The 26,237-nt window shown below is 38.8% G+C and overlaps 2 protein-coding genes across 2 annotated transcripts; both read right to left on the bottom strand.

The window, feature by feature from the left end:
• Positions 1–22: 22 nt before the first annotated feature.
• get4 (guided entry of tail-anchored proteins factor 4) lies at positions 23–8,621 on the bottom strand. Its single transcript, XM_066663866.1, has 9 exons — positions 8,442–8,621; positions 7,743–7,821; positions 5,738–5,819; positions 4,884–5,033; positions 4,341–4,479; positions 3,860–4,000; positions 2,868–2,943; positions 2,185–2,257; positions 23–1,095 (listed from the first exon to the last, which is right to left on the bottom strand). Exons 1-9 carry the CDS (start codon positions 8,573–8,575, stop codon positions 1,007–1,009), a joined length of 963 nt encoding a protein of 320 aa, XP_066519963.1. The 5' UTR covers positions 8,576–8,621; the 3' UTR covers positions 23–1,006.
• Positions 8,622–10,959: 2,338 nt separating this feature from the next.
• adam9b (ADAM metallopeptidase domain 9b) lies at positions 10,960–25,437 on the bottom strand. Its single transcript, XM_066665811.1, has 22 exons — positions 25,188–25,437; positions 24,420–24,529; positions 24,000–24,076; positions 23,829–23,907; positions 22,535–22,611; positions 21,379–21,562; positions 21,228–21,290; positions 21,066–21,137; positions 19,791–19,960; positions 19,256–19,346; positions 18,170–18,300; positions 17,657–17,828; positions 17,295–17,384; positions 16,820–17,015; positions 15,995–16,100; positions 15,443–15,626; positions 14,295–14,381; positions 13,302–13,407; positions 12,412–12,553; positions 11,944–12,043; positions 11,379–11,425; positions 10,960–11,278 (listed from the first exon to the last, which is right to left on the bottom strand). Exons 1-22 carry the CDS (start codon positions 25,264–25,266, stop codon positions 11,164–11,166), a joined length of 2,478 nt encoding a protein of 825 aa, XP_066521908.1. The 5' UTR covers positions 25,267–25,437; the 3' UTR covers positions 10,960–11,163.
• Positions 25,438–26,237: the final 800 nt, after the last annotated feature.

Raw genomic sequence — 26,237 nt, 5'->3', positions numbered from 1 at the left:
ACACCACCCTGTTCAGTCAGTGACCCAGGGTCAGGATCAACCCAGGACCCTGGAGCTGTCTGACAGACACTACATGCATATTTTACTAATTTAAAGTGTAGAATGCATGCTTTTCTTAAGAATTACACCACCATTTGACCATTTCTGTTCTTTTTTTATTGAGCTTTTTCAAGTTCAGCAAAAATGAAAAAAGAACAAATATCTGCTTCAGACTGAGCAGCATACTAAGGACAGCAAGCTAAAGTCTTGACATCCCACTCCAAAATACACACACACACTTGCATTCACTCTCTCAAACACACACACAAGCATTGTAATATGATAATGGGAGTAGTGGTGGTAAAATTTTGTCCCAAACTAAAAATACAGCAATCACCTTTCCCAGGTAAGAAGAGACACTGCCCCGCTTTAACTAGTATACGGAGAATTATCAAAGGACATTAGTGTGAATTACAATTAACATAATTTCATCAATAAAGTTAACTACGTTCACCCGTCTTGGCTGGACATATGCAGAAGTCTCAGTTTGTGTTGTTGTGAAACAAGTGGACTAGACCTCCATAATTCAGAGAGTGGGTGGAGCCATGATCACTGTTTAATGGGTACAACGGAAATGTGCTTGTATTTCTCTTCTTTTTTCTATCATTGGTTCATTTTTGTTGATTTAGGAGGGGAAGGGGAGTAGTACCCAATGCTCAACAAAGCTGTACCCTCTCCTTGAAACTACACCGAAAAAAAAAATTAATATAATAAAAAATAAACAAACACCATGCAGCTACTCCTGTTCCACGATGCCCCCATCTGGCAGGAGTTTCTGGTTTGATCCAGTCCTGAATAGGCTGAGAACGTGTTTGGTTTTTGGGGTGCTGTTTTATTTCGGTGGTGGTGGAGAGAGGGTACTCGGGTTTGGTGGATTTTTTTTTTTTTTTTTTGGGGGGGATGACACATAAGTCGTGAGGTTAGCTTCAGAAGGACAAGAGCGCCTCCGGTTGTGGGTGGACGGTTTTCAGTCCAGCTCAATGGGGCTGCTATTCTCCTGTGCCTCCTCGCCTTCCTCTTCTTCACCCGAACCCATAAGACTGTTCAACAGGTTTCCTACGATATTAAAAAATAAAAATAAGAATAACAAGAGAGTCAGAAATACCTCAAAGCAGAAGACGTGTTTTAAAAGATCTCATTGGAATAATTTGAACACAGTCCCACAACCAAGGAAAATCTACCTCACCAATTAGCACTGTATGAGCATCACAAAGCTAAAACTATCAAAGCTTAAATATCTTTTAAGGAGGTCTGTTTCCTGAAACAAATATCACTTGTTCAGATCATGTGCACATTTATTTGTGGATCTGGAGCCCACCAACCCACACAATGTGAAACAAGACCACCTTGTTAGTTTTTGTGTGCAAGTCAGAATTGTTCTGATTCTGCTTGGCTTTTGACGTCAAGAGCAGAGACATTAGAATTGCCCCGCCGCCTCGTTTGAGTCTCTCCAACTACAGCACTGGACCCACGTTTATGTGAGAGCGCAAAGAAAAGGGTTAAACAAAAACAGACAACAGACACAAACGTGGAGTAATAAGAGCACTGAGTAAAGACTGAGAAAATGAGAACGGAGAAGAAAGAGAACCATGCAAAAATGGACTAGAGCTTCTGCTCCTCACTGCTGTGTGCTCGGCGTCGGGGTGAACAGCAAGCAGCTCATTATCATTTAAAGGAACAGGCACTGAAAGCTGCCGCTCTGAACAAGGCTGCTCAGACAGGGAGAACGCTGCTGGGTGTCTGATCCTTGAGGTACTTTGACAAAAGCATGTCATAGACTTTTCATTAAGACCCAGAACTGTTCCCTTTTTGGAAAAGGCTGACAATGTGCACCCTTTATGCCTGGGTTTGTCCATTTATTTTACAGCTTGCAGTACAGAGTGTACAGAAACTCGCCTGTTTCAGCTTCCCATGTGACATGGTAAATATCTGATGAACTAGGCATGCAGATTGCCCAATGTTAATTGGTGGGGAATAAGCTTTTGATTATTTGCTACACTCATCATGTAACCCCAGTGCTAAACTAATCAAACTACAATATGACGTGGATGATCAACTGCAATTGGGTAAGTGGGAAGATTCAGCACACTCTTGGATACTGTAGTTCATAAACAGCACCATCAACCTTAAAACAAGTAAACGTACCTAGCAGACCACCGTATGATGATGACTGTTTTGGTGGTACTCCGAAAAACAGCTGTCCTATTCTGTCCAGGTACTGATCAAGAGAGGGATATCCAGGGATGAGGGAGTGGGGGGGACAGACAAAATCAACAGCAGACAAAACAAAAATACTTCAACAATGCAATATTTGTAGTTCATTATGTTCACTACACTCAGTTAAGGTCTTAATTATCTTACAAGCACTAATCAGTCATAACATTAAATTAATCTCCTTTCTACACCAACTGTCCATTTCTTTAGCTGATCAGACAGGAGCACTGTGTAGTTCTAACATCACAGACTGTAAATTGCTTTGTTAGTCCCCTTTAACTGTGTTATCCAATTGTTAAGACCCACAGAGCAGGTATAATTTGGGTGGTAGGTCATTCTCAGTGCTGTAGTGACACGGTGTTACTAGTGGATCAGACACAGCGGTGCTGCTAGAATGTTTAAAAACAATCTCAATCAGTTAAACTTTGAATGAGAAATTCAAAACTCTCCTACAGTGATCACAATAAAAGTGACCACACTACACAGCTGTAATATTAATGTTATCTAGCTTAACTGTTAATATGCGGTGGCAAACAAAGGCGGCTTTATATAAGTTTCAATCAGAGTAAAACAGCCAGCCTCAATTTTAGGACATTTCCCGAGCAGGTCTTTACCTCATTATACATAGGGTCTCTCTTTAACGATGGCTGATACTGCTCACATAACACTGTAAAGACTGTCAGCTTCCCACTGCAAGCAGAACACACACAGAGGACATAAGACAGCCTGCCACACCTTTAAAGAGAATGTTTCTAAATATAGCACAATCACTATTTGCCTAAACACTTAAATGAGGGCTGTTTTGTCTTCCACAGACAATGTGTAAAAAAAAAAAAAAAAAACAAAAAAAAAAAAAAAATCACACTGAATCAAAATACACTTTTGTCTTATGTTTTCTTCTCTGTTCTGCACTGATATTGAAGAGGGGACTTTAATAAGATTTTGATATGGATATGAAGTAAAACACATATGAAATATATTTTTATTTATCTCTGTAATTATCCTTTAGTTCTACACGTGTGTTAGAGCTCGCAATTATCTTTTCAGTTCCCTGAAAAACACTCAACTACATTTCATCTTTACTGAAAAAACTATCATCAGAAAATCTCTTTCCGCTGAGATCTTTCTTCAGATTTGGGAGCAGGTAAAAAAAAAAAAAAAAACGAATCCCTCGCGACTGAGTCAGGGCTGCAGGGTGGAGGACTAATGTCCTGGAGTCCACAGTCTCACACAGCGTGTTGCTCAGGTTTCCTCAACATACTTATGTTGCTCAAAATAGTTTAGTTGTTCATAGCAATTGCAACAAAACTAATGCTCGAAATGGGCTGAAGTTTTCTTTACACCTCCTCAGAAAATATCACTACCTAGAACCATTATAAAATTCCCTGCAAAATTAGTACGTTATATCCATACCCAGAACTTACTGAATGCCACTTGTATGTACTGTCCGAGGTAACTGACCATGGCTATTTATCCTGAACAATTTGGCCAATCAAATCATTCAGGACTACATTCCCAAATCTTATAAAACCAATCCAGCTTCAGTGGCGCTAACCTCAGACATTGGGGTGATTCGAAATTGTCAGAAGAGTGATAAGACTCCTACCCTTCCACTGCCAATAGAAGAAACCAGAGGAAGTTAAGAAGTGGCTGCACAAACGGAGGGCCTTTCTCTATGGATGGGTGCTTCTGTGTGTATGTAGTGAAAACCACCAATGCGCTAGTTTTGTTCTTTAGACAGAGGAATCTGTGGAAAAAGGACTCAGACGTTAAAACCAGTGAAAATGTTTTCTCTTTATATTATCACTATAAAAGGTGTACCGTAACACACTGTAGCACATGAGTTGCTATACAGTTATCATAACCACTCTAATTAATCAAATAGCCAATTAATCGTTGGTCAGTTGACCAGAGAACTACACATTATTGTGGTGCTGTAGCAATCTCAACACAAAACGTGCATCAACAGATGTGCAACAGTCTGAAACTACCAGTAAAGTGGCAGCACCTCAGAGGTGTTTCTTATACAAGACAACAGCGAAGGTTTTCATGCATGCTAGATTTTTCAGGGCTATAAGTCCACTCACTGTAAGACTGCCTGAGCCACAAACATGTCCACCTCACTGCGAAAGCCCCTGGCAGCAGAATACTCCACCAACATCTGTGCACAGCCTTCACCGTCAGAGGAATGCAGAAAGTGATAGCGCGACTCGCTGTAGTTTTGTTCTGAGGGTGGAAAAATACAAATGAATTAAAAGTGTGTAAACATTCTTAGCTTATTTCAAGGTGATACTGAGACATTTCTAACCAATACTTTTTGCAACACAACAAAAATGAGGTGTGTCTAACTAAAAGTGCCTATTTTTCAGCTGACTAGACACTGAAAAGAGCACATTAGAGATGAACCTGATCTAATCAGAGCTTTCCTAGTAGCATATTTCAGCTCTGGGTTATGAGATAACATTTTCCCATTAGATTTCATTTTGTTATATCACCTCAGGTCAACAACCACAGCACTGACATTTCCCAGCAAATCCTGATCTATCAATCTCCATATGACATCAGCCTGTTAAATATCTGACAACCTCTCAATTAACAGCTATGTCTAGAAAGTTGTGCTTTAGGAATACCTTTCCACAGTGTGACTGCCAGCAGCTGGTGTAGTTTGGGGTGTCCAAGTTTCCCCGATCCTCCTGTGGACCACTTTAGTGCCCTGGACACAAATGCCACCCTCTCGGGAGAATTTGGGTCCATTAGGCTAAATAGTTTAACCAAATGCTCTGGAAAATCAAAAAGTTTCAATCTTATCTGAGTGAAATTATATATAAAATATTCTCTCAGCTCCACTGACTATAAGGAAGCACATTTAGTTCTACAATTACAAACTGTAAACCACCTGTCTTACACCCCTCAGAAAAGGTATAGCCTATGATATGGGTGATGGATCATCCTCAGCTCTGATATAGTTTTAAAACGGTGTCCGCTCACTGTCCACTCTGTTAGACACACCTACCTTGATGCTCAACTCTGTAGACATAAAGTCAGAGAGCTCATCTGTTGCTACACAGTTTGTGGTGGTCATCAGTTCTGATGTATGCTGGATATTTCTGGATAGTGGACTATTCTCGGTCCAGTAGTGATTCTGAGGGGTTTAAAACTTCAGAGGCACTGCTGCGTCTGATCCACTTTCATCAGCATTATACACACTAACACACCACCGCCATGTCAGTGTCACTGCAGCACTGAGAATGATCCACCACCTAAATCATATCTGTTTTTGGGGGTCCTGACCATTGAAGAACAGGGTGAGTTAGGGCAAATAAGGTATACAGAAAAACAGATGGACTATAATGTGTAATTGTAAAACTGCAAAGTGCTCAGGTATGGTCAGTAGAATTAAGAGAATGGACAGTAAGTGCAAAAAGAAGGTGATGGTCATAATGTATATTTAGGTTTCTACTCACCAATGCATATCCAGACTTACCTAATATATCGTCTTCTATCTGGGCATCAGATTTCTCTAATGTCTCTAACACCAGCATGGATAGATCTGCTGCACTGTTTTGCTGTTGATAACACAAATGCGTCAGTACCTAACAAGGCCAAACCAAGCATGTCCAGGCAATTTTATGTGACAATGATTTAGAGCTCTATAAAAGGAAACTAATACATTTGAGTCAATTACAGAGTTGTTACACCCTAAGGGATTTCAAGAATAACAGCTTTGGGATGCAAAGCCTGAGGACTGCCTCATTCAGCATGCATGAAAAGACCTAAAAAAAATGCAGCCATGGTCAACTCATTTCACAACATCAACTCTCTGTATTAGCCCCTGTGTTACTAGTTATTTATCATATGATTGGTGCCACAAGGTTTAAAAAAAAAAAAGGAACCAGTTACTCTAAAAGAACCAGAGGACCCACCTCGATCAGAAGACTCTTATCTGATTTTGAAGAGTATGCTATGATCTGAAATCTCAAATTTTACCTGCTCTAGAGCAGGTCAGGCATGCAGCACAAGATAACATTGTTATGTATATTAAAGTCTCTGTTTTTCAAAGGCTGGTTTGCTTCATTTCTTTATGTGAATATCTTGACTAGTCCAAGCAAACACATACAAATCCACTCATCGTTAGGCACCTTGAATATTGTAGCCTTCTGTGGTATCAGTATCGCTAGGACAAAAGCAATCAGAGCCTTTCAACACCTGGCAATTTCACTGGTACATAGTGTCCCAGAGAAACCTTGGGGCTGTTCTGCAAAGCAGGAGTTAAGACCTGGCTAGATAACCTAAGGCCAAGGTTGAGCACTGTCCAACAGAAAATTCCCTTAGTTCTTTGAAGTTTGAAGCGTATATTATCTTGTTAAACTGAGAAGTCACGCTCTGTGGAATACCCCTGTTTTGTAAAGCTTTCTGTGAATGAGTCCTTTTATTTATTTATTAATCAACAACAGCTAATTATCTAATTCCAGGCATGTATACTACAGTTAAGAGTCCAGTACGGAAATAAGCACACAACATTTGCTGAAGCTCCTCTGGTTATAACAATAATATTAGGGATTCCACACAGATGCCACTTTAATATAAACCATGTTCAATGGCACAGAAAGTACTTACACTGATTTCTGACTGCAGTAAGCCATTAGAGATTAGATTATTAGAGAGCTCAGCTACTTACCCTTACTTACACTTACATAGCCCCTATCTAGAACCCCGCTTTACATTTACAATTCATTTGAATATTAGGGAGTCGCCTCAATACCCAGCAATGTGCAGCATCCTCCTGGATGATGTGATGGCAGCTAGTCTACTCCTTTATGCTCATTACACATCAGCTATTAGGTAGAGAGGCGCCAACCAAGGTACAGCACAGGTACTGATGATCAGTGGTTGGTTCTGGATGCTGAACACCACTCCAGCTTGTCCTAGATATATTGGATGGAGCGCCATCACTTGACAGAATGCGGTTCTGACAGGACCTGTGGGTGTATTATTCCTCACAAGCCAACACCTGGCATTAGGCATGCTGACATGAGATTCTGGAGCATCCCATTGGCCCAATGATGCATGACACTTAGAATATCTATTCAAGAGTGGTCCTGTGGTCAATTTCTAAACAAAGATGGATAAAGTAGGGATAAAGTGATGGGCTACCACCTGTAACTGGACATTTATAGAGTAAAATTTTAATGGCAGATTGTCAGAAAATGGATGAAGTTAGGGTAGGGGGTTCTAATAAAGTGGAGACTTGTGTAATGGAGTTGTATTTAGTTATAGATTCCACGTAAACTGAAGCTTTATTTCTCACAAAACAGGATTCCTCAATTTGCCAGATAACTTAAGCCAAAAGTTGAGGACTGTCCAAAAAGAGTGTCCTTCAGCACTTGTTCTACTGGATTAGGTTATCTCGCCAAATTGATAAATACTGCTTTGTGGAATAACCCTCTAGTCTTATGTTACTGTTTTCTATATTCACTGCTAACCAGTACCTGGTTGTAGCTGAAGAAGAGCAGGGCTCCGTTGTACATGAGCTCTCGGGCCTCTGCATGCTTCGCCTGGGCCATGTACCTACAACACATACAGGGCATTTAAACTGCGGTCTCTAAACTAAGACAACTAAACAGCTGCCTAACAACGCCTGAATGTGCGGAGGGAGCCAGTGTTAACTTGATTTGTGCCTACTAAGCGAATCGGAAACTAAACTGCTATTTAAATAGCCTGCTTCTTATTCAAATTTTCCATTCCACCTTAAAAAAAGCAGCATTTACATTCTGACGCCCGCAACTGCAACACAAATTAAGGTGGAATGAAAAACGCGAATGACAATTTAATGAAACTGAAGCCTCAGTATTTACAGAAATAGCTCGACTTATAACTGTGAATGCGTTCATTGCTTAAATGATAAAATCACGCTGTAAGCTAAGCTGTAAACTTTGTTTATTCACAAATTCACAAATTTTCAGTTAGCCACAAGCTACAGCCGTTTCGCCAAATTGACGTCTCAGTAGGCCAATCACACACAACGACTGCCTCGAGAGGCGGAGCCAAATAGAAACGCTAACCAATAAGAAAGGCGGTAAGCACACTGTTCCTCTGACAGCAGCGAGAAAGATCTGGAAAGGCGGACCGGAGAATCAGCAGCTCCTGCGCGTTTACTGTGATGTAGCTTACGTTTCTTTCGGCCTCACCTGAAAAATAAAGTTCGATACATCTGGTGGGCTTCATAGTAATCCCCCCGCTCTACGCTGGCCCGCAGTTTGCCCTCCACACGCTGCACTCCGCCGCGGTTTCGGCCCTTAGCGCTGTCCTGCTCCGACATCATCCTCCCCGAAAAACGCGCAGCCGCTACAATCACACTGACTCCACCGACTCGCCGTACACACACTCTTACAAACACAAGAGACTTTTATTCTATAAAATTCAGCTTATTAGTGCATAGTTATGCCACTGACCAAGGGCAAATTGTCTATTGTCCAAATGTAATTCATTTAAATCTATTTAAATCCAGCAAAACCTGGACACTGGCTGTGTTTTAGTTGTAGATCATTACTAATTTGATGTATATAATACATTTATTATGAATCTAAATGCAGAGAATGTTGAGCATGAATTAAAACCCTTACAATAAACTCTGTTCATCAAAATTACACATTTTAAGTTGTTTTAAAGAAAAAAAAAAAAAGTACACGTTTACCCTCATTCAGCATACGCTAACTTATGAATCTGCAATTAGTCACTCCGCCCATCCCACAGCTGCAGCCTGAAAATTGACAGGATTGGTTCTTTAAGTTTATGACATCAGAAAACTTGGCTTCTTGATCTGCCCATTTTGAGATTGTTTTTGGAACACTGCAGTACAAATGCTCAGCCATGGCATTGATTACTAATACTCTGGTGTCCTTTATATTATGAACAAACAGCAAGATTCACACAGTCAGGGTTTTATACATCAGAAACAATCCCATTAACTTGCCGGTGGTCTTTTGAGCTGCAGGCGAGTGGTAAAGTATTGGGTGGCAATAGACATGAGGACTAAATGCATACTGAATGATGATGGAAGTGCATAGTTATATTTATGCCACTTTTAAGGCATTAGGGGATTTTTTTTTATCTGTAATTCTGATGAACACAAGTGATTGACTGGACAGGGTCTTAAAGTAGGATACTATTTCACTGATTTTATTTTAACAATTTTGAAACCAGATTGGTGTAGCTGTTGGACAATGAAACTGAAATACCTGTCATTTTAGTGTGGGAGGTCTCATGGCTAAATTGGACCAGCCTGGTGGCCAGTCTTCATCAATTGCACATTGCACCAGTAAGAGCACAATGGGAAGGTTCAATTAGCAGAATGTAAGAGCACAGTTTTGCTCAAAATATTGCAATGCACACAACATTGTGGGTGACATACCAGAATTCAAAAGAGGACAAATTGTTGGTGCACGTCTTGCTGGCGCATCTGTGACCAAGACAGCAAGTCTTTGTGATGTATCAAGAGCCACGGTATCCAGGGTAATGTCAGCATACCACCAAGAAGGACGAAACACATCCAACAAGATTAACTTTGGACGCAAGAGGAAGCTGTCTGAAAGTGATGTTCGGGTGCTAACCCGGATTGTATCCAAAAAACATAAAACCACGTCTGCCCAAATCACGGCAGAATTAAATGTGCACCTCAACTCTCCTGTTTCCACCAGAACTGTCCGTCGGGAGCTCCACAGGGTCAGTATACACGGCCGGGCTTCTATAGCCAAACCTTTGGTCACACATGCCAATGCCAACCGTCAGTTTCAATGGTTCAAGGAGCGCAAATCCTGGGCTGTGGACAATGTGAAACATGGATCTTTCTCTGATGAGTCCACCTTTACTGTTTTCCCCACATGCGGGAGAGTTACGGTGTGGTGAAGCCCCAAAGAAGCGTACCACCCAGACTGTTGCATGCCCAGAGTGAAGCATGGGGGTGGATCAGTGATGGTTTGGGCTGCCATACCATGGCATTGCCTTGGCCCAATACTTGTGCTAGATGCCACTGCCAAGGACTACCAAACCATTCTGGAGGACCATGAGCATCCAATGGTTCAAACATTGTATCCTGAAGGCAGTGCCGTTTATCAGGATGACAATGCACCAATACACAAAGCAAGACTGGTGAAAGATTGGTTTGATGAACATGAAAGTGAAGTTGAACATCTCCCATGGCCTGCACAGTCACCAGATCTAAATATTATTGAGCCACTTTGGGGTGCTTTGGAGGAGCGAGTCAGGAGACGTTTTCTTCCACCAGCATCACGTAGTGACCTGGCCACTATCCTGCAAGAAGAATGGCTTAAAATCCCTCTGACCACTGTGCAGGACTTGTATATGTCATTCCCAAGACAAATTGATGCTGTATTAGCCGCAAAAGGAGGCCCTACACCATACTAATAAATTATTGTGGTCTAAAACCAGGTGTTTCAGTTTCATTTTCCAACCTCTGTATATATTTGTATTTTTAATCAAATAAATAAAACAGAAAAAGCACACTTTAAATGAGCTGAAAATAGGCAATAAAACTACATACATTCCAGATACATTCAAAATGAGACTTCAGTGGTTGGGTAACTTCAATGGTTTATTGATCATTTTTACAATATATGAAGAATGAACAAAGAAAAAAATGTGCAAACATGCTTTAAAAAGACAATTTCAAAGACAATTAGACTTCAAGGACAGGAATAATTTAAGGTATTGAACCATTATATATAAACCTTTAACATATTTAAAAGTAAAAAAAAAAAATAAACCTTTAATAAAACAGTGTTTATTTATGTTCTTAACACATTACAAAATACATATGTGTGAACAAGTATTTATTTCACAGTGGTAAATAAAGACATTGACTTGTTAATTAATATCCTTCCATGGATTCACTCAGGTCACAATCTGCTTGGATGGGATTGGTTTTGGAACTCCGGGTCCTTGTCTGGGCGGCAAAGCTGTGGACACTGCAGGCTGGATATTGGCATAATAATCCCAGCTGTCAAGGCTGATAAAACATAAAGATAAAGGGAAGAATAGACGAAAGTCAAGCCTGGTATTCACAGCAAGAAGGAGAGATTAGGCAGATATATTTTAGTCAGCTTTACCTGGCTTGTTCTGTAGTGGTAGTGGGTGCATGAGGAGGCCGAAATGGCTGCAAAGAGAACATAGTGTTCACACAGAATCAATTCCTAATCTGTACTTGTAGAGAAAAATCTTCTCTGGCTGACTGGACTAGACAGAGATATCCTGACCCCAACATCTATGTAGCTAGTCATCGATTTCCTCATTTTAAACTGATTTTATAACCTCTCTTTCCCTGTACCTCTCATCTGTCCCTAATTTATAAGCATAATGAATAATTATTATATTATATTATTTTAATTGTTCACTGTATTAAATGTTTTACCCCGTTACCCTGTTGTAGATCTGTTTTTTGTCTTTTGTAAAGCCGCCTTGACCTTTAGAAAGGTGCTGTATAAATAAAACTTATTATTCGCATTAGATCACATGGCAACGACAGCAGGCTAATGAATTTCTAAAACTAACACAGCTATAAACACTGTGAGTGTAATTGTCAAAATTGGCATCAAAAATATGAAGGCACGATAGATGCTTTCTTATCCATTCCTTAATAAGTCTTCCGAAGGAGATTTGAAGCTGGATCCTTACCTGTGGGTTTGAAGGAGGAATTTGGATCGGAGGCGCCACGGGTCTTTGTGGCTTGCTGTTCAGCTGCCCGTTCGTGTGGGCATTAGCCGCATTGGCTGACCTGGAGAGTATTGACATCAATAATACAGACCAATAATGTCCTAAAAACAAACATACTCTACTTATATAATCCCATATATTTAAATCTCCAAACGTATTTGGAAAATAAAAATCTCCTAGGGAGGAGTGTCACTAATCACAACCTCAGATTCAAACGGAAAGACTCCCCAAGAGCATGAGGAAGACAAAACGAGAAAAAACAAGAGCCAAAAGCAAAAACTTTCCCAAGTGAAAGAAGCACAGAGGTGAGCTCCAACTCAAAAGGAAAGACCCCTTCAGAGTCTTGAATGATAAAAGAACCAGGAGAGCCAATTCAACATGTACCCAACCAATTACTTATATTAATTACAATTTGCAACAGTGTCTTACCTGTGGCGTCTAGAGCGAGGGCCCTTCAGGCACCTGTTCAATGTGTCCCGTCTGAACACGTACAGGAATGCAATAACCAGCACCACCAGGATCGGCACCACCAGCAGGAAGAAGATCAAGAGGCCATTCCTCAGTGAGTAGTCTGGAAAAGGAACATCTGAGAACTATAGATGGAGCCAAGATGTATTGGATCATATACACTCAAAAAGCACAATAATGGTGGCTTACATGGATTTTGAAAGATAGATGACAATCAAAAAATGTACCTTGATTCAGGACAGTTTATATAGAAAATGTAAGTAGAAGTGGAATTAAAAATGGAATTACAAAAACATTAAACAAAATATAATTATAGTGGGATGTGGTACAAAATGTCCTATGATGTAGTCTTGAGGGTACACTTCGAGTGTGAATTTAGTATTATTTTCAATAATATATAAGTGCAAGTTAAATAAGCAAAGGGAACAAGTCTTCAGAACTCTTTCCTTTTTTTCTTTTTCTTCTTTCTTTTCTTTTGTGCATATAAGTTTAATTCAAGAACAAGACTTCATTAGATCAATTACATATCTTATTTTACCAGAAATTTAAGCAGTGTGTTCACCTTCAGTTAACAGAGAATCTTTCATCAGTGGAGTGTTGTGTAGCCCACTACCAATAAAGCTGAGAAAGCTGATCAGTTGTTGATGTGTTGATTTCTGGTGTTGCACTACATCATTAAACAACCTGTTTCTCGCATAGCCAAAACTTTAAATAGCAACAGCAAAATTAGAGCAACTAAAGATGGCAGACTGGTTTGATTAGATATTTGACCTAATAACAGGCAACAGAGAGTGACAGAAATAATCAGTATTCGCAACCCTGTTTGAGAGAGTGTGTCTAAATGTGTGTACCGATTTCAGCAGGTCCACTATCCACGCTGCCCCCCCTCCCTGCTCTATTGCAGTTTGGGGGAGCCCAGCCATTGTTGCAGTGACAGTGACCCTTGTCATTACACACCTGCAGAGAGGGACACACAGGTTACTGAAAAATACAGTTGTTTTACAGAAACAGCACAAACACAGAGAAGCTATTTAATCCACACTCAGGAACTTTTGGAAGTGACAGTTCACGGAAGAGTCATGTTTTTGGATTCAAGGGATGCATGTGAAACTTGCACGCGAAAGAGCTGAGTAATAACATGTGAAATTATGCATATTAATATATGCTAATCAGCCAGAAACGCCTCACCAGCAGGGTATACGTCATATGGGGTATAACTGTGGAGTCAGATCTGGGAGAGGTCAGAGTTTTACGTGGAATTGGTGTTACACTGTTTTTTTTTTTTCATGTATTAGTTCTCCTGGATCCTGTATTGTTAAATAAATACTCTGATTTGCTTTGAACTTCACTCGACTGGTTTCTGCGACTCTTCCGGAACGAACACGTCTCCCCGAAGAGGGAGGGTGTATTTTGGAACTTTTGGATATTTTTTAAATTTTAATTACTTTGAGAACGGTCCAAAAGAACATTTTAATCTTCAACATTCACCTATAAACACATTAGCATTAACATGTAGTTGCACAATGCTAATTGGCTACTATTAGCAGCATTAGCATGTTAGCTTCAATGATAAACTAAAGAAGCAAGCTTCAGACTGCAAACCTGTCTTAGCTGGTCCTTGTGTAAAGGCAGAAATTGTGTATACTAACAGTGTTATGCTATATTAGCACTAGTAGGTAATACATTTCTCATGGCACCCCATATTTGTCTTTTGCTTGCCACCTGCCTCCAAACTGCTGCTCCAAATCGCCTGCTCTCACAGGAAATAAACAGTGACCTGTTGATTTGTCCTCTTCTTGTATGAAAGGGGGTTAGATTTAACAGCATTAATTTGTGATACCCACCCCGTTACCATAGCAATCAGTCAGGGCATTACATGTCTGGTTCTGGGTCAACACAGAAGAATTCACACACTGGAATGACGCACACACCTGAGGACAAAAAAAAAAAAAAGAATTAAAATGAAATTTAGTCACAGCACACATAGACTAGGCTCTGCTGGATTTTCTAGCAGGTAGATGGTTGAATAACAATTAGAGGATTACTACTACTATTGCTACTATTACTACAACAACTAGCCTCTTACTACAACTATTACTACAATAACAGACACTACCACTATTTCTACTACATCATCATTATTTAATTTATGCTTATAATTATATTTATAATTATTATATTTTTATTTTGTATTATGTTGTATTGTGAAGGGGTGGCACGGTGGCGCAGCAGGTAGTGTCGCAGTCACACAGCTCCAGGGGCCTGGAAGTTGTGGCTTCGATTCCCGCTCCGGGTGACTGTCTGTGAGGAGTTGGTGTGTTCTCCCCCTGTCCGTGTGGGTTTCCCCCGGGTGCTCCGGTTTCCTCCCACAGTCCAAAAACACACGTTGGTAGGTGAATTGGCAACTCAAAAGTGTCCATAGGTGTGAGTGAATGTGTGTGTGTGTGTCTCTGTTGCCCTGTGAAGGACTGGCGCCCCCCTCCAGGGTGTATTCCTGCCTTGCGCCCAATGATTCCAGGTAGGCTCTGGACACACTGCGACCCTGAACTGGATAAGGGTTACAGATGATGAATGAATGTATTGTGAAGCAATTTGTGCCTTGCTCTAGAAATGAACTTACTTACTTAATGACAACAACTACTACCATTACTACTAATAAAAATATTAATAATAATTGTTACTGTTTCCTTGTTAAATATTACACTATGTCCAGGTTTTGTTTTTAAAATACTTGCCTCACTCCCACCCCATTATTATTTCCCCCTGTTCTTTTCTTATGTACCTAGTCCATTAATGGTAATAATAATGATGCTAACTCTTAAAAGTTGTCCCACATAGTGCTATGTGACTCACATAATAATGATTAGAATACACCATCAGATATTCCCATACTGTGGGTAAAACCTGATTAAGAAGTTATTGTATTTAAATTGCTGCATTTAAAAAAACATTTTTTCCAAGTGACAATTGTTCATGCATCATTATAACTCACATTCCCAGGAGCACACACAGTGCCCTTTTTGACGTAGCCAGGGTCCAGCACGTCTGAGCCCAGGTTAAAATCTGCATTTCTGCAGGAGATCCCTCCTTGGATGTTCTCCACGCTGATGACCGCTCCAGGCGGTGGGTAGTTGGAGTCAAAGTTTGTGCACTGGATCTTCCCACACTTAGAGTTGCTGGAGAGAGTTTAGACAAGTTAGATGTTTAACAAATGGCACCATAATACGGAAACCTTGCTGAAGTTTAGTGATGTCTCAGAATGATAAGGTCTTTATGAGAATGTAGGTGCTATAGCCATGATTCTTCAAAATATCTGTGCTTCAAAATTACTGTGCTGCAGAACACTGGACTGGACGGTATTAAGGAGCCACACTTCATTTAATTCTAAAAATATTCCCCTAAAGTTCTGTTTTAAATGTGGTAATATGCATTCTCTGAATTTGAATGTTCCAAGAACATTAAAAAATATCCACTTTTATCCAAACAGAATAGTTCTCTAAATGTGGAGAACCTTATAATTGTCTACTTTAGAATTAAAACTTACGGCACTGTGCATGGAACTGGGTTGGAGCCGGAATACCCACAATTCCCAAACTTGGTGCCTTGTGTGTTCACGTAGCTGAAGCATGCATCGTTGGCTTTTGTTGCCGCTTTATATAAAAAATAAAAAAAAAAAGAGAGAGAGAATGAATATAAAAACGTGAGAAACTAATGAGCATGAAATCAAATGTAAATGAATATGAATAATATGCTTTTAATATGTATAATAATAATATGATTATTGATATGTAATGTTACATTCACAGTGATATGGCTAAAGTGCCAAAATGTGGTCAATTATAAAATTGGTGTTCATCCGATTTATAAGAACTTTTATATATATATATAAATTATTAGAAAATAAGTATACTTCAAAATAGAGTTTCTAAACAAAAATGTATAAATTGTTTCATAATGTTTATTTGTTTAACCATCAAAACAATAGCAGTACATCTGACATGGTACCTGCTTCTTGTTGAATTTTATCAATCAGGTCAATGATGCTTGGCTAAGAATATGGTCCAAAATCCAATATAAAATGCATAAAAAAAAAAAAATCAAATGACCATCACGAGATATGAGTACATGTGAACCCTAGTGTAAGCAGGTAAGTACTTCAGATATTTAGTGGAGCAGAGGTCCAGCTGGATTGAACTACAGGAAATGGTCAGTCCACATCAAAAAAGTAAGTGTGAAAGCATGTAAGAAGATGGTATGCCTCCTTTCTTTTGGAACTTGAGCTGGATCCACCACCAAATCTAACATGACATAAGTGACGCTGCTTGGTTCACATTTCTCAAGAGTAAAGGAGAGAGAAAGAGACCCATACTTGACCCAAAGAGCTGTTGGCACTGATAATCCAGTGTCTGGCAGCGGCCCTCGTAGCAATAGGCGGTGTTGCCCTCGCAGGTAAGACCGTCCATGAGGTAGGTGTCTGGTGGACAGAAACCTGAATCTCCAGTGCAGTACTCAGGAAGATCACACTCGTTGATTGAGGGTCTGCAAGGCGTCCCAGACACGGAGAGCTGGAGGAACATAGATGTAGCATTTTAAATGATTTCTTTGCCCCTCTGTTATTGGCTAATGTTTAAAAAAAGATATTTGACTGCTCATGTTGCTCCCTTGTGGAGAAATTATATCCTGCTAAATATGAGTGAATAACTAAGATACAAGCCAGCTCCATATAATTTATTTTTACACCAAAGTTTACAACCCTCATAAACAAACAGTCTGTTTACTGTATTTTAAGTATAATATGTATCATGTATGTAATATGTATATAATGTGTGTGTGTGCGCGTTCACCTGACAGTCATTGCAGCAGACTCCAGCAGCACAGCTGGAGCCCCTTGTAAGTGTACACGTCGCTGCATCACAGCATTTATTTGTACAGTTCTGTAACACAATACACTCACAAGATCAGAAAAAAAAAACTCACTCCTGTACCTTCCTTTAATTATCTACAAATATAATATCAATATAATAGTCTGAATCCAAATATATTAACATTAATTTCTCAGATTAACCCTAGAATAAGAGTCTTGCTTTGTGTGTATAATCAAGAGAGGTCAGATTTTTACGCCACTAATAACAATTAACAACAGCAGTGCTTGTGTGTGTGTATGCGTGTGTGTGTGTGTGTGTGTGTGTGTGTGTGTGTGTGTGACCTGTGGTGATCCGCAGTCACACTCCTCTCCTTTCTCCTGAACTCCATTTCCACAGCGTGGGACAGTGATGATGCTGTCTTGGGACGGTTGGTTCCTCAGGCACACTCCTCCTCCACGCTGAATAAGCTGCTCAAAATCACTCCCACTGCATGTACTGAAGAGAGTAGTTCCACTTTGGGGACACACATGCATACACACACACACACACACAAGATGATTTCAACAGTGTTTACGTTTGTTACACTTTCCAGACAAAACAGAAAGTTAGCTCGTTATTTACATAAATTTGTTTGCAAGCAAATCTAGCTGACTGAGTGAGTGAGGAACTGTTGTGTGTGTGTGTGTGTGTGTGTGTGTGTGTGTGTGGCCTTTAACTGGTAGAGAAGAACTCACAGATGTGGATAACTCACAGATGTACAGTAGTCCAGTAGAAATAAAGGTATAATCAAATAGATGGTGCTTTATTTCAGGACAAATATATAGTAACTGACCACATCACCCAGAGATACTGACCTGGCAGTGGGGTACATGACACAGGGACCGCCATTGCAGTTGCAGAGTGTGTTGTCATGGTTCATGCCCAGATTGTGTCCCATCTCATGAGCCAGTATGGTGGAAAAGTACTGGAGCGCACTGTCACTATACTGAAACAGATTAAACCACATTAAGAAACTGTGGTCATGGTCTTCTGGGCTCAGAATATGGAAATATCAGGTATAGAAAACCAAAGGGCACATTTGTTTAAAAACAACCATGTGTTTTAACACTAAGCACTGAAATAAAAAAAAATTTCTGTGTTTTAACTAAGCAGCGGTGAGTTTGAATTTACCGATTAGCCAATCAAAACAGAGTGTATTTACATACAAATAATCCTAATGGGAGAAAGCGGATAGAACAAGAATTGAGATCAACCCCCAATATCCTTCCTCAAACGTAATCACTCTGCCAGGTCATATCTGTGGGGACTGAAGTATGCTTCATTATGAAGCTACGAAGCTAATGTAGCTAACAAATGACGAAAGCTACTATACATATTGACACTGTGCAATCTGCAGCCTGCTTCTCCTAAGGACAAAGTGGCCACATTTTCATCCCAAGCCTGAATTTGAAACCAGCTGCCAAACTAACAGAGGTCATATTTAAAAATAAAATATAATATAAATATAACACTACACTACAATGGAAGTAGTGTCCTCTGCCCTCATAAGCACATCACTCTATGAAAATAAGAGTCCCTGGGTAAGACTCCTGACAGTACAGTTGTTTACCTCTAATGTGGTTAGAATTGTAAGACCCTCTGTATAAAAGCATCCACTAAATGCTGTGCATGTAAATAAAACATTTAAAATAATTAATGCATGGGGTACCTTGAGGACGGAAGAAAGTAGCATTAGCATTAAGCCTGTCAAATGAAATCCTTTAAGTGTATGACTCTGGTTTGTTTCTGTTGTTTGTCCCACAGCAGTCAGCTGCAGTCATGTCTTTACTAGTGAACACATGCCTTGCATCAATAATAAAAGACGAGCTCCGTTTACTGACTTAAAGACGCAGTCTAATGCTGACTAGCAAACAAGAGACAAAAATATATGTTTTTCTGACCACACTGATTCCTCCACCAGTGTTCGCTGAGCAGACTGTTCCCACGTAGGCCATGCCCAAGATTCCTCCACTATATGCTCCTGGCTGACCCCTGCAAAAAAAAAAAGTTCAGTAATGTTCAGTTTGATTGATTCATTCATTCATTTTCTGTCACTTCTTCATCCAGTTCAGGGTTGCAGTGGGTCCGGAGCCTACACTGAATCTTTGGGCACAAGGCAGGAACACACCCTTGACAGGGCATCACACAGTCACTCACACTCACTTCCACCTACCAACGTGTTTTTGGACTTTGGACACCTGGAGGAAACCCATGGAGACAGGGAGAACACACCCCACGCCTCACACACAGTGACCTGTGGGGACCTCACACAAGTCCTTTTAGTAAAGTCTGTCCTCTCTGTGGCCACCCTGAGGATGGAGGCATCATCCCATACTCCATCGGAGTGGGGGCAACTCCCAGCCACAGATGGCCATTTTCTGCCCAGGATGACTGTTTTACGCATTGCAATTACGAACACAATATCTCCATACTCACACAATGAGGTGGGCCATGTCATTCCTGATGCGAGGAACCAGGTTCGTCTTCCTCCAGTTCACAAATCTCCCAAGGACATCTCCGGGGCTTCCCGTAACATTGAAGGGGTTTGTTGTGTCAAAAATCTCCAAACCCACCAGGACTATCCGGATGTTCAACTGCTGGAAGTACTACAATACACACAGAGGCGACAGGTCATTACACTTGCTGGCCACGTTATGCATGATCTACTTTGCTGATGAACAGTTAGAGACTGTAATTCACTTGGGGGAGCAAAGCCCTATTTCCTCTATTCCTTTATCAATGGTTAGTTTCTGACCACAGAGCTGTTGGTGGACCACTCTTAACACAGCAGTGATTTGACCGGTGTAAAACTCCCAGCAACACAACTGTGTCTGATACACACCTTTAATATCTGGACACCAGTGATTTGGTGATCAGAAACTGACCACATGATGAATACATTATGGAGATACTGATAATTATGCAGCACACCTGTGCAACTGTACACCTGGAGAACAGTGCGAAAATCAGAGATTGTCCTTCATTTCCAGAGTCAAATGTTCATTAGTAACATTATAATTTTAACTGACAGAAAAAAATGCATATGAAACGTTTCAACAGCTACATGTAGTATTTTATTCAGCTTTTTGTTTGTCCACTAATTCTCTTGATCCTACTATTCTTTTATGTTCTTAAAATGTTAGTTATTCCTGAACTTTTATTATTGATTTATATTTATATATTTATTATTATTATTATTTATTAATTTATTTATTCTCTGCATTTTTGTTCTTTTAATTTTTATAATTATTACTATTTTATACTGTTTTTTAGCTTTCTCCTTTTGGATTGAACTACTATATTTAAATTTAATGTATTTATATCTTGCTTGCTTTGTTCGTCTTTTCATTTTATGCATTATCCCAGTGAATTTAAATAAAGGTGAATGAATATCTTCCTTTCTTCTCTCAGGGTGGGCTTCTTCACAGCACCATGTCCTTTCAGACCCACAGTGGATGGATAGAAATAAACAAATGTGGGTTTGTTCAGATCTGATGCGAGAACATTTTAGTATCTTGTTTCTCTCAAAGATGAGAAACAAAATACAAAGACAGTTCTGTTGCAACACCAGGTCTTTCAGTGTCTTTAGGAAGTCTCACTGCCCATTGTTTTTTGTCTTTTGACTTTCTCCTCCCTTAAGCACGGGATTTCCTCGGAAATCACCTGATCAACTAATAACTTGTATTTGTGGAATCATCAAATAGGGCTTACTGTGTCCAGCATATTGGCCAGTTGTACCATCTCGTTCCTCACTGCAGTGGTGTTCTTCTTCATTAATATAAACTGTGAAAGCAAACAAAGAGAAAAGAAGTTAAACAAACTGAACAGGACTCGATAGATGGCAAATGGCCTGAGTAAATATGTGATACACACCCTCTGATTGTCCACCACCAACACTAACTCCACATATCTAGTCAGAGGTAAGTTTCTTCTTCTCTGTCAGTGAAGACAAAGGAGCCCACTGTTAGAGGAGCCACTGACACATAATAATGCCAATAAACATGCTCAATAACCTTTTACTAACCCTTAAAAAGGAGGTCATAGATAAGGCTACATCATGAGGGCCATGTTTACCATGAGCATTGGTCACTCCACACACAAACGGTTCAGACTGACTGTCTTCCAATGGAAACAGGAGGTGCTCATTGCTTGTGGACTGCACAATAGGCTCAAGAGCATAACTCTTGTTACCAAGGAAAATGACACCCCTTGAGTGAAAAAACAGAAATAAAGAAAAACAAAAATAAATGAAATAAAATAAAATAAAATAAATCTTTAGGTTTAAAAATGTCATGTACTGTTATACTGTTCAATATTTCATATCTCTGAAATAGTAGCTATAACAGAAAGACTAAACCATTCAGTGTGTTTAAGTATAAATGCTCCATTGTAGAGAAACTTACAAAGCCAGAATTGTTCACAGAAGTGGTGAAAGGAAGCAGGCATCTAGGAAGTGTGAGGCCTCTGAAAACTTTCTCATGAAAAGATAGTAAAGGTACTAAATAATTTCACTAGCGTTCGTACCTGCAATGTTGTAGTTCATCTAACAATCCACCAGAGGTCACGGCGACCTCCAGTGGCTAAGCAGGTGAACTTCAACAACAAAAGCCAGCTGCTCCACCACTTTCATACAGATTTTCCCAAGCACAGAATGCACTTGTGCTGATGCTGCTACTAAAATTATTAAATAAGTAAATAAAATAATAGAATAAATATTTTGCTCATAAAATGGAAAATGCATGCTTAATCTTTATTTGTTAGAAAATTTGAGCTGGTAAATTTTTCTACAATGAGCCATTTTCCACCAGAATAAAGAGAAGTATTATTTTACCATTGGTTTATGCAGAATTTTGTGAAACATGTCACAAATTAAATGAGATGTTATTGAGAAATTTGATAAACTTTAAATACTTTAACTGGTTTCAAATTTCATATATTCGGTGTATAAAGAAATATATATATTTTTTAAAAAGTTATAAATAAATAAATACATAACAAAATACTGACCCAGTCAGTTGAGATTCAAATTACACAAGCCTCTGTTTGTTTAAGAGTAAAATGAATTTTACTGTTTTGAGTGAACACAATGGAATCTTCACAGAATACACTGAAAGTCAAAGTCTGGTTTAACAGGGATATAGGTCATAGTCAAATGGTGAAAAGTTTATACTGATACACACCTGAGCCCATCACAGGTGCTCAGAGCAACCAGCGAGTCTTCACAGCCTTCAACATGTCCATAATAGTGACAGGACTTCTACAAAAGACAAGGAAAATGACATGTAAATAGAGCTAACAAATGCTAACAACAATATTGCGATACTTTGGTTGTTTTTATGGCCTTCATTATAGCTTATCCAGTTAGCTACCTGGTTTTACCCTGAATATTCAACACTAACAACACTAGCTGCTAGTTGTCTTTATACTTACAGCACAGCCACTTTTTATATTTTTTTAATTTTAAATTCTAATCAATTCTAATTAATTTACTTCCATTTAAAATCTTACAGCAGGCTAGAGTAGCTAGTTTGTATTTAGCTAGCTAGCTTCAAGTCTTAAGTGTGTTGACTCTAAGTGTGCTATAATTTTCTGCAACACAGAAATTTAAAATATGTTACTATTAATAATATTAAAGTCAATGAAAGGAATTATTTATATAATAAGTAGGCTCAACAATCTCCTTTCATTTTAAAAGTTTTATTTACAGATCACACAGTAAACTACATCATTAGTTAACTACAGTTAGTTAACTTTTCTACACATTTACAGCCTGCTATTTCTTATTACAGGCAAAATATAGACTAGTAATAGACTAGAATAAAATAATAGTATATTTTATTCTGATTGATTCTTTCAAAATATTAGAATCACAGAAAATAAAAATGGTTGCTTTAGACATATTAGCCTCAAAGCCTAGCTATGAGCATTAGCAAATCTATTCATAAATACATGCAGCCAAATATTTAAGCTATCAATGCCAGACAGAAAAAAAATGGAATGAACGTTTACATTTACAATGTCAAGCCTTCATAGTTCAATAAAGGTGGAGCTCCATAATTAGTTTAATCAGGACGGACTGGAAGGGTGGCATGTTTGTGAAAACCCCACTAGCCAAACCACATACCATATTAAACATAGTACTTATTTTCAAATACTTTTATGCCTGCTATGCAGTGGCATAACGGCACAGCAGGTAGTGTCACAGTCACACAGATTCAGGGTCCTGGGGTTGTGGGTTTTAGTTGTTCACCTCTAAGTATATTTGCAGTTATTGGCCCAATTAGTCAAAATTATTGAACAATAGCATGTCTCTTATCATACATGTAATTGTAGACTGATATTCATGACATAATCAGGAAAAGACACAATAAATTAATAACAACAACATTGACCACCCATAACCATCCACATGGCTTATACAAATGACCAAACCAAAAATGGAATTAAATTAAACCAAAAAAAATTAAGCCTTACAAGTTTTCCTTCATGTCTTTTCACAGATTTCTTATGAACATTGTGAGAAACCACGGCAAAGGATGGAGATAAAAAACCTCTGAGGAAACAAGGAGCAGGATTCAGTGAAATTAATGTATTAAAATGAGAATTATTTCTGATTAACTGATAAAAAGTAAAATGATTTCCTACTTGTTTTTAGTTAGTCGGAGGTGATGGATAACATTATGAATTTCAACTGTGTAGATGATCTGCTCAGAGTAAACATTCTGCAGACAGAAATACATTAAAACAAATTAAAGCTTAACAAATTAATCTTCTATTAAATGCATCCTTTTTGGATATCAATTACACCCTGAATGTACCCAATTCATAACTCCACAGGTATTCAAAGCATAACTATATGTTCTATGGTTTTAATGGAGCAAGAGTGAGAGAGAAGTGTGAGGAATGAGAGGGTGAGAGAAGCTGGGTGTCATTATAGATGGCAGTAAAAATTATAATATGAATTCCACACAATAATTCATCTACACACACATGTTCAGCTCTTTTCAAGCAGTATGTATTCCTTCAGGAGAATACAAATATCTAAACGGTTACAGTGTCTATTACCTGTTTGTGTGTATGTGAACTGTTTTCATGCCTTTTCCATCTGCCAGGCACTAAGTGAGGAGTCACAATCTGGTAACTTTTCAGTTTTGATGTCTGCTCAAGGAATAAATCTGTAAATAGCGATATGATTTAAACACACAGCTCGCAGTTAACACAACTGTTTTGAATTAGTAAAATACATTCAATTAAAGCACTCCAGGAAGTAAGAAAACCGGAAAAGTATACATTAAACTGAACATTAAAAGTATGACTATCACATTTTTATTTTAATATTATTTTAAACACCAAATATCAATCAGGAAGCTGATCGTGAAACATTTTCTCCTATAACCATTTAAACAAGTTCAAACTGGTTGACTGTTGACTGTTGAACCTATACTGTCTGTGTGTTGAATGTTCTTATTAGTCATTAGTCTATGTACTAATGACTGTAAGTGTCTTTGGGTTTTAGAAAAGTGCTATATAAAATAAAGTATTATATGTCTTAGAGAAGCATCTTTTTTTTTTTTTTGGTTATCTAGAACAACACAAACACAAAGACTGTCTTATCATAGAGACCATGATGCTGTCATATGAGCCTGTAACACAACCCAGAGCAGCTTTAGCCTAACAGAATTAGACACTCAGAAGACATCCCAAGCATTAAAAGACAAAAAGACTCAGTAATTTTGTATCCCACTTTAGTCCATTTAATTTCTACAAATCTAAAGTTTTGCCTTAGTCAGACTCACGAGAATACTGACTTAAGCTGTGTCCAGTAGACCTTACCTTCACTCTCCACAGTGTAAAATAATCCAAACATGAGAAAAAGAATCAGAAATCCAGGTCTTCTCTTTTCCCCCTCCATTACATCAGTGTGGTGAGTGTGACCATACCAGTTCAGCGTTACAGTCTTACACAAAGCACTCCAGCTGGGTGAGCTCAGGTGTTTTATGTTTCAAGAGATGTTGTAATAGTCCTACAGGTAAGCTCCGAAGTTAATCAGTATGTGAACTAAGGCGTGTTTAATCCAGTAGGTCAGCACAGGTGTTTATTAATCCAAAAAGTATGTTCAGGTGTGTAATAGCAAATAAGCACAGGTATCTATCTATGAGCAGGTGAACGCAGCTGATGGGAGCATGCGGATATATGCAAATAGTCCCCGCCTCTATCTCCAACCCCTCCACAGCTGGCCTTCTGCTCAAAAGCCTCACCCCAACAAGCTGACAGAGCTGGTTCTTTAGGTTTATGACATACGAAACACTGGCTGTTTGACAAACTGTCTGTTTTAAATGTGCTGTTATATAGGAACCATTAATTTGTACTAAATTGCTACTGATATGTAATTTAAATAATATTTTCTCTTACTGTTAATTTATATTTCGCCACCTTTCTAATACAATTTCAATATATTTATATACTAGTGTATAATAAGACATATACTTCTAATCTATAATTATTGTAATTTAATACTATATATATAATCATGTTGTGTTACTGCTTCATTTTTTTTACATAGTCTGTATATTCATTGGTATTGTGTTTTATGTTTTATATACTATTAATATTAATGAAATTATATAAAATTGTATACTACTATATAATTCAATCACAATTCTGGTGGATTGGACTTTTTTTTTTTGTTTGTTTGTTTGTTTGGGCATTATCTGGCTAACATATTATGAATCAGGCCCTGGGTGTGTAGTACCTCGACAGAGCTCAGCTGAGATGGGAGGGAATAAGTGTGGCAGATATTCTCCTTCAAAACACACTGCACAGAAAGACTGGTCAGACAGGATGGACCAGTGGCTGAAGTAATTCCCTAACATAATTAACATC

Source organism: Hoplias malabaricus, chromosome 3, assembly GCF_029633855.1.
Source record: "Hoplias malabaricus isolate fHopMal1 chromosome 3, fHopMal1.hap1, whole genome shotgun sequence".
In the NCBI taxonomy this organism is placed as follows: domain Eukaryota; kingdom Metazoa; phylum Chordata; class Actinopteri; order Characiformes; family Erythrinidae; genus Hoplias; species Hoplias malabaricus.
Note: the sequence above shows the minus strand (reverse complement) of the source record. Positions and strands in the feature narration are given on the sequence as shown.

Coding starts and splice junctions, on each gene's coding strand:
- adam9b (XM_066665811.1), bottom strand. CDS start 25,266: ATGGAGGGGGAAAAGAGAAGACCTGGATTTCTGATTCTTTTTCTCATG. Junction 14,382..15,442: donor CTGTGTGTGCTCCTGGGAAT/GTGAGTTATAAT, acceptor TTTTGTCCTCAG/GTGTGTGCGTCATTCCAGTG. Junction 13,408..14,294: donor CTGATTGCTATGGTAACGGG/GTGGGTATCACA, acceptor CCCTCTCTGCAG/GTGTGTAATGACAAGGGTCA.
- get4 (XM_066663866.1), bottom strand. CDS start 8,575: ATGATGTCGGAGCAGGACAGCGCTAAGGGCCGAAACCGCGGCGGAGTG. Junction 5,820..7,742: donor TCTTCTTCAGCTACAACCAG/GTACTGGTTAGC, acceptor TGTTATCAACAG/CAAAACAGTGCAGCAGATCT. Junction 1,096..2,184: donor ATCATACGGTGGTCTGCTAG/GTACGTTTACTT, acceptor TTAATATCGTAG/GAAACCTGTTGAACAGTCTT.